Source organism: Panthera onca, chromosome D4 (assembly GCF_046562875.1).
Source record: "Panthera onca isolate mPanOnc1 chromosome D4, mPanOnc1 haplotype 2, whole genome shotgun sequence".
In the NCBI taxonomy this organism is placed as follows: domain Eukaryota; kingdom Metazoa; phylum Chordata; class Mammalia; order Carnivora; family Felidae; genus Panthera; species Panthera onca.
In genome coordinates, this window is record NC_138351.1 from 61,776,868 (window position 1) to 61,792,022 (window position 15,155).

At 45.6% G+C, this 15,155-nt stretch overlaps 1 protein-coding gene across 1 annotated transcript in view; it reads left to right on the top strand.

Moving 5' to 3' along the window:
* The first annotated feature begins 7,339 nt into the window (after positions 1–7,339).
* GALNT12 (polypeptide N-acetylgalactosaminyltransferase 12) overlaps positions 7,340–15,155 on the top strand; it is a 37,119-nt gene continuing 29,303 nt past the window's right edge. The window contains exon 1 of the mRNA XM_078436656.2: positions 7,340–7,775. Coding sequence (XP_078292782.1) covers positions 7,411–7,775 — 365 coding nt within the window. The 5' untranslated portion in view covers positions 7,340–7,410. The remainder of the gene's footprint in view (positions 7,776–15,155) is intronic.

Sequence of the window (15,155 nt, forward strand, 5' to 3'; positions counted from 1 at the left end):
AGTTGCCCCAGTCATTGACTGAGTCAGCCATCTTTTTTCCACTAATGTTTGAAATTCCACATCTACCATATACCAAGTTAAACTCTCAAAGGGGTGTAATGACCCCTACGAAGGGAGTTAATACAACAAATTGAAAGTGCCTTCTAGAGAGATCTGTTTGTTGGTTGAACAGCTGATGAAACGAAATGGTGTGGTCAAAGAACAAATAAGCTCCCCAAACAAACAACAAACCCAAGGAAAGAACAAGGTACTCAATTTGGGAAGTGGTGCCAAAAGAATTGAGGTCCCAGCTGGGTTTGCTCTCTATGGGTGCATCATCAGTAACATTTGTAAAGGGCTTACTCTGGGCAGGGGCCATTCCTAGTGCTTTATCTCTGCTAACAGGCTGTTGTATTTCTGATAGCTCCCAGGTGGTACCGATGCTGCTGGTCTGAGTAGGACACTTCGAGTAGCAAGGTGCTGGACACCTTCCATTTGCCCTTGCAGAAACTTCCCACCCTGCTTTGAGCCTGGGGTGGCTGTGTGGACTATATCACTCAATCCTCCCAAAAACCCCACTTAGGAGGTACTAGTATAATCATCACCACTTTATAGATGAGCAAATTGAGTCAAGAGAGGTTAAGTAACTTGCCTAAGGCCACCCAGCAGTCTGTGATGGGGCTGAGGTGTGAGCTCAGGCAAGTGGGCTCCAAGGTTGTGCTTGTACGCATTAAACTAAGCTGCCTTTTGGCCTCACAGCAGTCTGCCAGTGAATTGTGTGGTGGGACATCCTGAATTAGGAGTCAAGACACCTGGACTCAGACCGTCGCTCTGTACTTTCATGTCATTTGACTCTGAATAAATCACCTCGCCTCTCTCTGAGCCTTAAATTTCCTCATCTGTCTACCTTGCAATGTTGTCATGAGAGTGGAAGGAGATGATACATGAAAAATAAAGTCTAGTAGTTCATGGTATGTATAAATGCTCAATAAATGACAGCCCTTACCATTATCTGGGGCTTGAACCCATGTTTTGTAGAGCCATCCTTCTTTTCTCGGCAGCTGAGCCTGTATCAGGAAGCATTCCAATCTGGTAAACTGATCCTAGACAGTATGAGTTGTAATCCGTGTCTGTTTTCTAATCTGACCGCAGATCTTAATTGTGTTGAACATCCAGACAGAGGCCAAAAGGCACAGCTCCAGGCCTTTCCCTCACACCTGCCTTCTAGTACCAACCAGCAGACTGTTCTGTGGGTGGAGTCACCTCCCACCAGTCTGGTGTCCTCAGCAGGTTGTCTTGTGTGGGAGCTGCTTGGCGTGGCTCACTCCAAACCCATCCCCCTCCTGGAGTCCCGGGGGAGATGTTCATGGAAGGCCCCTTTCCTCCAGGGAGGCTGTGAGTCAACAAGGATGGAAGGTTAAATTCTACCTGTATCGGAGACACCCAACTTGTTCGAGGCCCTTTCTGTACTCTGTGTCTCAGGTTCCCCATCTTTAAAATGAGAGAATCAGGCCACATTTATGCCTCTTAACTTTTTTGGTTGCGGTCCCCTTGACAATAGAGAATATTTGATAAAAAAAAAAAAACTTTGGACCAGCTTCCCAGATGTTAAAAAAAAAAAAAATACAGCTTACTCACTCTGTCCTTCTATGGGAGATTCAAAACTATTCATTTCCCCAAATTTCCCTCCCAGCAGAGGGAGCTCCACATTAACCTAAAATATGGTTTCAAATCTCTGATATCATTTTTACCATTCAGGTATCCATGTAAACATTACTTCCTCAGAGAAGCCTTCCTAAAACCCTCAACTAAACCAGGTTTTAGCGCCCTGTAATTCTTCAAAACACTTAACCACAACTCTAGTAAGATACCTTTTTTAAAATTTTTTTTTTATTTTTAATTTTTTTCTTCTTAACGCCTATTCATTATTGAGAGACAGAGAGAGACAGAGCATGAACATGGGAGGAGCAGAGAGAGGAGGAGACACAGACTCCGAAGCAGGCTCCAGGTTCTGAGCTGTCAGCACAGAGCCTTGCATGGGGCTCAAACCCACGAACTGTGAGATCATGACCTGAGCCAAAGTCGGACGCTTAACCGACTGAGCCACCCAGGCACCCCGTAAGACACCTTTTTAATATTTGCACTCTATTCCATTGCACTCCAAGCACCATGATGTTGAAAATATGCCTGTGACAAAGAGTCTCTCCTTGATCAAACCCTAGCCAGGCTCCTCTGAGCCCACTTCTCAACCAAGCCTTAACTTTGGCCTATGAAGGTGACGGACTGAAGACAGATAATTTTATACATCTACCTCCCTTCATATTAAAAATTTAAACATTAACAGAGTTTTTAACAGCTCAAGGCTGCACTCTCAAGATGACCCTAGCACCCCCCTGCTTAAGTATCTGCCTCAGAAAACTCAAGGCTGTCCAAAGAATTTACTATTTGTCATAGCTGATACCTGTCAGTCCCTGACCACCCTTTCGTAGAGAACTTACTAAGAAGGGCTTGCAGTTATAAATCCTTTCTCTGTCCCTGTGAGATGTATGTGTATCTCCTACAATTCAAGAGTGTCTTTCTCAAGGACTGAAAGCCATTCCTTTACAATGTAATCAGGAAGGATAGGGCCTCTGTCTCTGTGTGAGAATAGAATCCTAACTTTGATATTTGCCAGCCACAGACACAGCTGGCATTATCAGCATTTATGCTGATTACTCCTTTGTCATTTTTCACTTCCCTGACCCTATTTAAAATGCCCAGTCATTCTGTGCAAATCAAAGTTGAATCCATTCATGCTGGGCCCTCTTCCCTATTGGGATAACATGCTACTGCTTAAAATCTACCCTTACCACTTTAAGTAGTGTCTAGTTTTGTTTCTCTTTGACACTTGATCGTTATAGTGTGCCTGGACTCTAGCATGGTGCCTGGCACTATAGTCGATTCTCAATAAATGTTTTCCTGAATTAAAAAACTTGGCTAAAACCAGCCATTTGTTCTAGTTATCTATCGCCGAGTAACAAACCATCCCAAAACTTAATGGTGTGAAACAACAACCATCTTATCGTGCTCCTGGATTCTGTGGGTCAAGAATTTGAAAAGGGCACCTCTCTTCTCCATTCCGTGACATCTGGGGCCACAGATGAAGTGACCTGAATGGTTAGCATCCTGGAACCACTTCCAAGATGGCTTCTTCACTCACCTGCCTTATGACTGGGCTGTCTGGGCCAGCGGAAGTTTGGGTGCAGCCGGCACTGTTGGCTAGATTGTCCACCTGGGGCTTCTCCAGCATGACAACACCAAGATAGGGATTTCTTCCCTGGCAGCTCAAGCTGCACGAACAGTGATCCTATGAACAAGGTGGAAGCTTCACAGCTGGCTTCTCGCTCCTAGCCAGTGAAGTCAAGGAGCTTCACTTCTACCATAATCTAATAGTTGAAGCAGTTACAAGTCTGCCCTGATTCAAGGCAAGGGAGTGTTGAATAATTTGCAGCCTTGTTTTAAAACCACCACACTATCAGAGCCAGATGTGGGAGGAATTCTTGTGCAATTAATTCTGTTATCACTCAGGATTAGATTTGGCTGCATAGGACAACACACACACACACACACACACACACACACACACACACACACACACACAGAAACAGTGGCATAAACAATATAGAAGTTGATTTCTCCCTCACATAAGCAAAGCCTGGAAGGAGGTTGTCAGGACTGGTTCAGTGTTCACAGTGTTAGGGTTCTTTCTGCCATGTTGTTTAACCACTCTGAGTGGTTTTACTGCATGATTCACGATGGTTGCTTGAGCTCTGGTCTTCATAGCCACAATCCAGCGAGCAGGAAGAAGCAAGGGTAAGGGAGTTTCATTTAGGGAGATTACTCAGAAGCGCCATCTGACAATACCACTTATCCCCCATTGGCTACACTCTCAGTCATATGGCCATGCCTGGCTGCAAAGGAGGCTGGGAATTCTAGTCTTTATTTTGGAAGACCATGGGCCCAGAGAAACAAGCAAACGTCTCAGGGGTTCCATTGTTAAGAAAGGAGAGGAGAATGCATATTGGCAGACATCCACAGGTTTCTGCCACACCTTTTTAGTCCATTTTATTTCCTGTTCTGCCACTGACCTTCTGTGGGCTTGGACAACACACTTTCTGTGGTGTTGTTACCAGTTCGTCTGGTAATTAGGGAGGAGGGTGCTGTAGTCTCAGAAGGCAGCTCAAAGAATTCGGCAGATAAAAGTGTCAATGCTCTGGTTTTAGGGAAGAGAACTGGAGCCTCAGTCAGCCTCTTTTTCCTTTCCTGGGTGGTCTCCCAGGGTTTCTGGGAGCCAGATTTTTGAAAACTCCCCTATTAGGAGATTTCAAGGCCACTGAGGCCCTTTCAGGAACAAGGCCTGAAGAATTCGTGTTTGTCACATTATGGGAGTAACTCCTCCCTGCACTTAACCGGGTTATACCTTCCATCAGACACCTCCCCAGCAAGTTCAAAGAGATGCCTACAGAAGTGAGTGTGAGATACAAAGCCAGCCATTAATTGAGCACTTTCTGTGTGTCTGACTCTATGCCAAGTTCTGCGATCATGAAGTGACCACAGCTCATACTCTAAGTCCCTTACATTCTTTTTGTTACAAGGCTAGGGGTAAATTAAACACGACCCAATGTACTAGGCATTGTAACAAAGTGTGAGGGTGTTACGGACTGAATCGAGTCCCTCAACAAGATATGTTGAAGTCCTAATCCTTGGTACCTATGAATATGACCTTATTTGGTCTTGACAGACATAATCAAGATGAGGTCATCAGAGTGAGCCCAGATCCGATGTGACTGGTGCCGATGTGACTGGTGATGTGACACATCAGAAGAATGACAATGGAGGCAGAGGTTGAAGCAATGCCTCGATCAGCCAAGCAATGCCAAGGATTTCAAGCAACACCAGAAACTAAGAGAAATGTATGGAATGGGTTCTCCCTAGAGCGTTCAGAGAAAGCATGGCCTTGCTGATAGGACTAATTGATTTTGGGCTTCTAGCCTCCAGAATGGAGAGGGAATCCATTTCTGTTGTTTTCAGCCACCCAGATTGTGGTACTTTGTTATGGCAGCCCTAGGAAACTAATAGAGGTGGTCAATTTGATATGTCAGCTTAGTTGGGTTTTAATCCCAAGTTATTCACTCAAACACTAACTTAGAAGTTGCCATGAAAATATTTTGTAAATATAATTAACGTCTACAATCAGTTGACTTTAACTAATGGAGATTATGTAGGTGGGCCTGATTCAATCAGTTGAAAGGCCTTAAGAGCAGAACTGAGGTTGCCTTGCAAAAGAAGAAATTCTGCCTGTGGACTGCAGCTTCAGCTCATGTCAGAGAGTTTCAACCTTCCCTCCTGATGGCCTGCCCTACAGATTTGGGACTTGCTTAACCAGCCCCTGCAGTTGTGTAAGCCAATTCCTTGCAATAAATCTCTTACTATATCCCCTCCTGGTTCTGTTTCTCTGGTGGAACCCTGACTAATAACAAAAGGGTGATGCAATCATGAAACGCATTTGTCTAAAATGTGTTGCTGGAGGCTTCACAGAAAATGTGGCTTTTGGCAGGGCCTTGAAATGTAGATAGGAGTTTGCCAGGTGGGGAAGGGCATTTCAAGCTGGGAGAACAGCATGTGTTACAAAGGTGTGGCATGGTGGAGTGCCTGGGTGGCTCAGTCGGTTGAGCCTCCAACTTCGGCTCAGGTCATGATCTCACAGTCTGAGTTCGAGCCCTGTGTTGGGCTCTGTGCTGACAGCTCCGAGCCTGGAGCCTGCTTCAGATTCCTGTGTCTCCCTCTCTCTCTGCCCCTCCCCCGCTCACGCTCTGTTTCTCTCTCTCTCTCTCTCTCTCTCTCTCTCAAAAATAAATAAATATTAAAAAAAAATTTACACAGGTGTGGAATGGTGAAGGCCCTCTCCCTCAGTGGCATGGAGACAGGCTTTGCATTTCAGCATTTATACTGGAGGCCAGGGGTATTCCTATTTTTTATTCCTCTTAGTTCTTTTTATTTATTTTTTATGTTTTTAATTGAGATAGAACTTTCATAAGTCAAATGCATATTTATGACTTTTGTAATAAATGTTTTATTTTAGAGAGAGCATGAGCTGGGGAGAGGGGCAGAGGAGGGAGAGAGAGAGAACCTCAAGCAGACTTCACGCTTAGTGTGGAGCCCAGGGCTCCATCCCACGCCTCTGGGATCATGACCTAAGCCTAAATCAAGAGTCAGAGGCTCAAAGGACTGAGCCACCCACGTGCCCAGATGACTTTGGGGCACGTGTATATATATATATATATTGCATATATATATATATATATATATATTTGCAATATATATATATATGCAATATATATATATATATATATATATATATATATATATTTGCAATATATATATATGCATATATGTATCTCCATGTAATCACCACCAAAATCTAGCCATGAACCAGGGCAGGGATTAGGGTGAGTGAGGCCTGTGAGGTGAGCTGTGCAAACACAGGGTCAGGTTCTGTCTGCTTTATTTAAAATTTTGATGTTTTGTTCATCGTGGATTTTTTGCTTTCATTTTGATTTTCAAAAGTATTTTTTATTTTTGATTGCTGATTCTTTTTGGCCCAACCTATAATTTCTTGCCTAGGAGAGAGCCAAGACTCACTCTAGTCTTGACCCTGTTAAATATTTTCAGCACCCAAGTGGCTCCTTCATTTCTTCAATCCCCTCAAAGGAAACCTCTGGCCAAGGTCAGGGGGTATTTAACAGGAACAGATGACCTGGGATGTGTGCGATCATATTATGGGTGCCTATGCATGTGTTTCTCTGAGGGGGTTCATTCCTTTGATCAGTTTCTTGGAGGCCTTTGTAAAGTTAGGGATAAAACAAAGATAGACTAACAGGGAACCAGGGGAAAGTTTGCTATTCACCGAATCTAAACAGTATTATGTCTTTGGTCGGGCCTGCAGGCCTCAGTGACACAGAATCACTGTGCCTCAGTCCCATCATCTGTCAAACGGAGTTGATAATCCTACTACCCCTGTGACTGGACTGCATAAGGGCCAGATGAGATAAGGGCAGTAAAATTCGTAGCACCCTGCAGAGTGCATTCAGCCAACATTTACTGAGCGCTTATGAAGTGCTAGGCGCTGAGCTGAGGGTTTTACGACCGTCACCTTTTTCCTAATGCTTACAGCCCAACGAGGAAGGTGGTGCGAGTCTCGGCCTGTCCGCGGGGGGACAGAGTGAAGACCAGCCATCCTCCACGGCGCGGGCTGGGCTGAAAGGGGGCGGCGCGCAGGTGGGGCGGGCCGGGGGCGGGGCGGGGTGGCGCGGCGCCGCGGTTCCGGGATCCGGGTCCGGGTCTGCGCCGCCGCTCCCGGCGAGCGGAGCGCTGGCCCCAGCTGGCGGGCGCATGTGGGGGCGTGCAGCGCGGAGGCTCTGCCCGCTGGGGCTGCGGCGCGGCCGGAAGGCGCTGCTGGCGCTGCTGGTGCTGCTGGCGCTGGCCGGGCTGGGCTCCGTGCTACGGGCGCGGCGCGGGGCCAGGGCGGCCGAGCCGGGACCCCCGCGCACCCCACGCCCGGGGCGGCGCGACCCGGTCCTGCCGCGGCCGCCGGTGCCCAGCGACGCTCTGGGCGCGCGGGGCGAGGCGGTGCGGCTGCAGCTGCAGGGCGAGGAGCTGCGGCTGCAAGAGGAGAGCGTGCGGGTGCACCAGATCAACATCTACCTTAGCGACCGCATCTCGCTGCACCGCCGCCTGCCCGAGCGCTGGAACCCGCTGTGAGTCCGCAGGTGGCGGGGGGAACACTGCCCGCGGAGTCCCCGGGCCTCAGTTTAGGCATCTGTGAAGTGGCGGGGTGGAAATGGGGTGTCGAAATACCTGGGGATCGCGCGTCTTATTCTTTCTCGGAAAGTGGGCAGTGGAAGGGGTCATCTGGGTTGGGGCGAAGCAAGAAAGTTTAAAAAAAAAGAAAATAGAATAATCTCAGAAATTGACGAATCTCTTACTGGGCGGTCTCTCCCTCCTAAGAAGGTCTGTCATTCGGCTCTGAAAAAGTGGGGGAGGGTCAGGGCCAAGCAGACAGGTGTGAGACCCCCTTTGGGTGCTCTTCCTGGTTTCCCAGCACCTTCCCCCCCACCCCAGTCCAGCCCTGCCTGCATGTCCCTTCCTTGGTGAAACTAAGGACTCCTAGGGTTTGAGATCGTCTCTCCATTCACTTATCAGTGTGTGTCAGGCCCATGAATGAACCAGGAGGGGAGGGCGCCCCAGCAGGAGTGGTGAAAGGTCGCTGGAAGGCCAAGTCCGAAGCTTCCCTCTCATTGGGAGCTGGATTCCTGAGCTTTAGGCAAAGGAGGGCAGGAAGGAGGCGCTGGTGGGAAGGGCTCCTTCTGGCTGCGATGCAGCTCAGCTCACTCCTGTGGGTGGTGCAGGCCCCGAGCTTGTGCAGTGGGAGGCCTAATTCCTGCCTGAGCCGCTGGCCCGGTGGGTTGTGCCCACTGCCTAGGTGAGAAGGGAGCAAGCTGGCAGAAGGTCAGACCTCCTGGCCTTCTCTCTCCTTTCCTCCATCGGTGGGGATCTTCTAGGTCCCCACTTGAGCCCTGTTCTTAAAGACTTGGAGGAAAAGAGGGCTCAGAGAGGGGGTCCCAAGAGGAGCCAGTGGAGCAGTCTGTGTGAGCACCAGGCACCTGCCACCCTTTCCTGCTCCCCTAAATTCCTGCCTTGGAGGTGTGGCAAAGATCTCAGGTGTCAGGACAAGTGACTCACCCCACAGCTGGAAAGTGGGGGATGTGACCCTCATGGCCTCTTTGGCATTGTGCTAATTTCAGGATTTGGGGATCCGTGAATCCTTGGCCAGAGAAAGCATGAGTGCCTGCTCCAGGAGCTGCTAACCCCCCCCCCCCCCCCCCGACCTTGGCAGAATTGGGAGGGACTCACACTTCACTGTCTTCCCTATTTTCCGGTATCTGTTCGTGTCTAGCCTCATGCTTTCCCCTGAGGCATCTTCACTGTTAATCTTTTTGGTAGAACTTTGTTAGTGTTGGTAGCAGTTCCCCCCACTTTCCCTATCTGCAAAATAAGGAATGCGTAGAAATAACACCACCTAGGAATTAATAAAACATTGAACACACTGTGTACTCAATTCTTATTAGTTTTTCTTCCCTTCCCTGTTGCCAACAATGTCCTCAGGAGGTTGTTTTTAAGAGGCATGCAGGGATTGGTTGTAAAGTGTGTTTTTTTGTTTTTTTTTTCCGGGTTCCAACTTCCTTTATTGTCCCAGGTTGAGAAATCTCTTTCAAACACTGTGGATGACCTGTGGGGCTTATGGTATCCTTGTCTCCATGGTGACAGAGCTGCCCTGTGTCCTATCAGGATTTGCGTATAGATCCTGCTGTTGCATTGACTCTGGGAAGTTAATACAAGCCCAGCGTGATAAGGAGTGTGAATGCCTCCTGCCTTTAATTCCTACAGCAAGGCCTATTGGATTATTCTTGTCTAGCTGGAGAGAAAGGTGAGCTTGATCTGTGTTAGACTCAGCCAGGGAGGCCTGGAGGCATAACTTCTGCCCTCCAGGTCAGGGTCTTTGATGGAGACTCACTTTTACTATAGTTCATACAAAGGTGAGGACCTAATCAGGGTCTTGAGTTTTAGCCTGAGAAACCAGAATAGCAGAATATAAATTTACAGTTGGAGTCAGGGTGGGTGTGGGGGAGTCCTTTGAGATTTTAACTGATAAGCAGAGGGGTGGTTAAGATCCTTGAATGTCACTGAGGGAGAGGCTGAGTGAACATCCTGTCTAACAGAGGCAAAGCCGTGCCCACAAGGTAACATGCAGATCTGGGGCAGAGCTTATCTAGAACCCAGATTTTTTTTTTTAAGTTTTTTTTATTTATTTTGAGAAAGAGAGCACAAGTGGGAGAGGGTCAGAGAGAGAGGAAGAGAGGGAATCCCAAGCAGGCCCCACACTGTCAGCACAGAGCCAGACCTAGGACTCGAACCCACAAACCGTGAGATCATAGCCTGAGCCAAAATCAATAGCTGGATGTTTAACTGACTGAGCCACCCAGGCGCCCCTAGAGCCCAGATCTTTTATTCCCTCCTCCCTTTTGGGGTGCAGACAATTATTTATCTATTTATTTTAATTATAAAAGCAATACATGTTCACTCTAGAAATTTTAGCGTGTACAGGGAACCAAAAAAAAAAAAAAAATCTTCCATAAACCTACAACCCCAGGAGAACCACTGCTAACATTTTGCTGTGTATCCTTTTGGACTTTTCCAGGTATAGAAATAGATTTTGAAAAATATACCCATGGGTATGTGAACGAGAACATATTCAAACATGAGTATGTACATAGGCTCACACATGGTTGTGACTGAAATCTTTACACTACGTGGATGAAGTTGTTCCCATTGCAAGGAGTTGGGAACTGCTAAGGGATCCGGCCTGGTTCTTCTCGGCGTCTGCAAGCTGTGATACTGCGTCTGCTCTCTTGGACAGGCCAAAGGGCTAGAGACACTTCAGTGTTGGCTCTAAGTCTTTGAGACTTGGTGTAGACCCCAGCTCTTCTGTGAGTCTGGTAATTCATGTGCCAGTGGATTAGAACACAGCTTTATTTCTGTTAGTTATAGCACGGAATCGAGGAGGAGGAGGAGAAGGAGGAGAAGGAACAGGATGACCAGGAATCCTTACGTGGTGGGATAGTAAGGGCAGGGTTTGCAAAACTCACAAACACGGTCTCCTCTGAGCCGAGCAAGGAGGTGGAACTTTCACTCTGAGATGGCAGCAGGCCAAAGTGGGGAGCCAGGAAGCTGGATTTGTGGCGTTGGGGAACTTTGAAACGTATTGATGCCAGGGACCTTCCCCAGAACAATTAATTAGAATTTCTGTAGGTAGCACCTAGGCTGAGGCTGATGTACACCTAGGGCTGAAAGCTACTGTCTTAGGGCCTGTGGGTTTTTTACTCAGAAGATGAAAAGTGAGTGCTTTTGAGCAAGGGGGAGAATGCCAGAATTAGACAAAGTGGGGATTCAAAACAGGTCAGGTGCCAGTGAAACCAGTGATGACATCACAGTCAGTTGTAAGGTGTGTCACAAGCGATGGTTGCTAATGTTGTACCAATATTGGCAAAGAGTTTTAGTTTTTTATAGCCCAGAGAAGCGTTGAGATAATCACTATAATGCCATTCTCATTTATAGTCTGACCTATTGAGCAGGAGGAAAAGGTGGAGTGACGGTGCGCTTGGGGCTGTGCATTTCCACATTTCCATGGCACATGGACGGGGATGTCACATGTGAACATCAGCCATTCTCTGCTGTAGCTGAAGAATTTTGAGCTGCTGATTAGGCAACAATACATAGGTGTTCCGTGAACGCTTGCTCTGGTTTTAGCCTTATTAGTGCTATAATTGCAGATGTGTGTCTGAGTTCAGGGATCAGGACTTGGGTGCTGGGATGGTGAAGAGTTTCAGAATCGCTCGAAATAGGCAATTCAGCTAAAGAGAGTGTGCTTGATGGGGTTGGCAGGAGGGAGTTGGTTAAGAGTTCTCTTTTTGCAGAGCGGTAGCCTGCTTGACCGTTCTCATAACAACATCGTCTTTGGAACAGCATCACGCATAGTGTGGAGATTAGGCTAATGCTTCTTTGCTTCCCCAACAAAGTTGTAAACTGCAGGTTATTCCGTTAATTTTTACCAGACCCATCTTGTGGTTGTCAGAGTAACATCCTTTCTTTGAATCGGTGCTTTAAGTCTGGAGAACGTGTTCAGTTTTAGTTAGTATCTTCATGAAACCTTTTTCCATCCTTTTACTGTCATTGATTCTATGTCCGAATGTTGTAGGCCTGTCTCTAAGTAGCGTGTTGCTGCATTTTGTATGGTCATTAAAGAGAAAATCCAGACTGACGGTCTTTTTATTGGACATTTATGTCCTCATATATTTCACGTGCTTACAGGATACTTAAGGCTTGATTATTTTGATCATGCCATCTTATTTTATGCTTTCTAATTGTTTTTCTTTTTCTGTGCTTTTTTCCTTTTTTTCTTTTAACACTATTCTTTCAGTTGATAGAGGTTTTTTCTCTACCCTTCTCATTCCACTTTTTCTTCTCTACTAATTTGGCAATTATACTGTTTATTTCTTTTATTATTATTATTTTACATTTATTTATTTTTGAGAGACAGAGTGAGACAGCACAAGTGGAGGAGGGGCAGAGAGAGAAAGAGACAGAATCTGAAGCAGGCTACAGGCTCTGAGCAAGCATTCAGCACAGAGCCCGATGCGGGGCTTAAACCCACGAATGGTGAGATCATGACCTGAGCTGAAGTTGGACACTTAACTGACTCAGTCACCCGGGTGCCTCAGTTATACTGTTTATTTCTAATCTTTGGTGGTAAACTTGAAAGTACATATTCAGCTCAGCAGGATCTAAAGTCTTTGGTGATCTAAAGTCACTGCTGTGAGATGTCTATACTGAGTTAAATTTGCCTGTCATTCTTATTTCTTTGTCATTTATATGAGGGCGTCTTTTATTTATTCAAGCATGTTAAGCATACTTATTTTATGCTTTGTGTCTGATAGCTCTAATATCGAGATTTGTATTTTCATGTTGTTCCTGGACGCTGAAGACTTTATTTCCTTTTCTATAAGCTGAGCCATGCATTTAAAAGAGTTTTTTTAAGGGCGCCTGGGTGGCTCAGTTGGTTGAGCAGCTGACTCTTGATTTCGGCTCAGGTCATAATCCCTGGATTGTGGGATCGAGTCCCACATTGGGCTCCGTGCTCAGCATGGAGCCTGCTTAAGATAATGAATCTCTCTCTCTCTCTCTCTCTCTCTCTCTCTCCCCCTCTCCTTCTACCCCTCTCCCCTACTCGTGTGCTCTCCCTCTGGCTTTCTCATAATGAATAAATAAATAAACAAGATTTTTAAGAAGTATTTTATCAAAAATTTTTTCCAACAGGGTTTCCCCAGACATTTTAATCTTCCAGATTGTCCGGAGTGGAAGTCTTACATTCACTTAAAAAAAAAACAACAAAAAAACACAAAACCTACTTCCTCTATTAGTCATAGTTCATTTGGTTGAAAATAACTGTAAACCCAGTGCAAAATGCGAACTGACTTGAATATAAAAGAAAATATATTGGCTTCTATCACAGGAAAGTCTGGGTTTGGGACTAGGTTCAGATTATTCTGGGCCCTGGATTCAGGGACTCAACTGGTGTCATCAGGCAAAAAATGTTCATTGGTCAGGCCTGGGGCATGTGACCTTCCCAGAGGGGTGTGTGTATACACACGTGTGTGCGCATGTGTGTGTGTTCAGCCTTGCGCAGACCACATGGCCTGCGAGTCTGGGAGACATGGTTCATGAAAGGGAACTCAAAGTGCAGGAATGTGAAGAAAGGAGAAAGGATTCTGGGCAGGCAGAACCCACCAAGGTGCACTGTGACCTCCTTGGCCTGTTCTGCAACAGATAAGGATTTTCATTTTTTCAAAAGACTTTTATGTGATAACCTGAATATAAAGATAAAGGAAGATGAGGAGGCATTTACTGCACCCATTCATTCGCATCTGTATAATACGTAATCATATGTTATGCTGGCAGAGTTTATGGAAGTCCCTGCCCAACTGGGTTGCTGGGAAGGGAAAGTGGAATAATGCTTGTAAAATCCTTAGCACACTGCTTACCATGTAGTCAGCGCTCAATACATGTTATTATTATTACCAGGTACAGTACAAGGCATGAAGAAAATACAGCAAAAACCACAGTTCACCCCCTGCCCTTACAAGACACATGGATTATACCAGAATGTTAAAGAAAGGATGGCTTGCTATGATTTAGCAGTGAATTTGACTCTGAGCTTCCTTTTGTCCCTTAGGCAAAAGTGGAACCCTGAGGCATGGATGCATAGCTGTTCTTGTCTAACTAGAGGATGCTCTGCTTTTGGTTGGGAGGAGAATGAGAAATGCCACATAATTCTTTTCTATCCCTTCATAGCACCTGGGATGGGGAAGGGCACATAGAGGTTTTCAATAATTTTTTTTTTTTGGTTAATTGACTTAAAATGAAAAATTGGAGAACTGAAGTAAAGACTTAGTTAATTCACAGTTCTAGAAGGCTAGACCTGTACATTTATAAAAGTCATTCAAATTGCTTTGATCATGCAATGAAGGAAAATTGCATATTTTTTTCAGCAGTATTTGTTTTGCGATCTGAACTTTTGGAACCTTGCTTTGAAAAAAGGGAAAAGGGAAAGCGTTTTTCCTGGAAACAAACTTAGACCTTCCAGAAGGATATATTGAACATTCACGAAGGACGATGCCTGTAAGGTATGTTTAAAGAAAGGAGGAGAAACTATACCAGGCCAAGAAAAAAGGAGCGGTCAGAATATGAAATTACTGCTCGATGAGGACATTTGCTATGTGTTACTAAAGAAATATGATCCAGCCTTTTAAAATTAATCTTCTTTGGGGCATGTGGGTGAAGCATCTAACTCTTGATTTCGGCTCAGATCACGACCTCACAGTCTGTAAGTTCGGGCCCCTCCTTGGGCTCTGCACTGATAGTGTGGAGGCTGCTTGGGATTCTCTCTCTCCCTCTCTCTCTCTGCCCCTCCCCCCACTCTCTCGTGCCCTCTTTTTCAAAAATAAATAAATAGAATTTTAAAAAAAGAAGAAGAAAATAATGTTAATGGTGCAAAGGTTATATCCAAGGGCTAAGCTGATTCTGATTCCAAAAATAGGTAACTCAAGCTTAGTGGCCCTGACACAGGCCCTCTCCTACCTCACTCTTCCTGCTTCCACCAAAACAGCTGCTCTCCTGCAGATATATGTTGTAACAAATAGACAACATATATACGTATATAAAATATTAATAGGTGTATCTGCATTTTAAAAGCCCCTGACTAGTAGACACGGCTCATGGAGAGGCTATGTCGTGCCGAGCCACAGCCTGCTAGAAGCTTTAGAAAGAATTAATTGCTTATACTCCATTAAAAAAAAATGTGTTTCTGTGCAACCTAAAAATAAAGATTTTTTTATCAAAAAAAAAAAAAAAAAAAAAAAGCTAAAATTTAGTTCCAAATGTATATAGGTCCGAGGAGAAATGAATGGAAAGAAGGACAGTAAAGTTAGGTTTTCAAAACTGAGGTTTATTCGATGTAAACA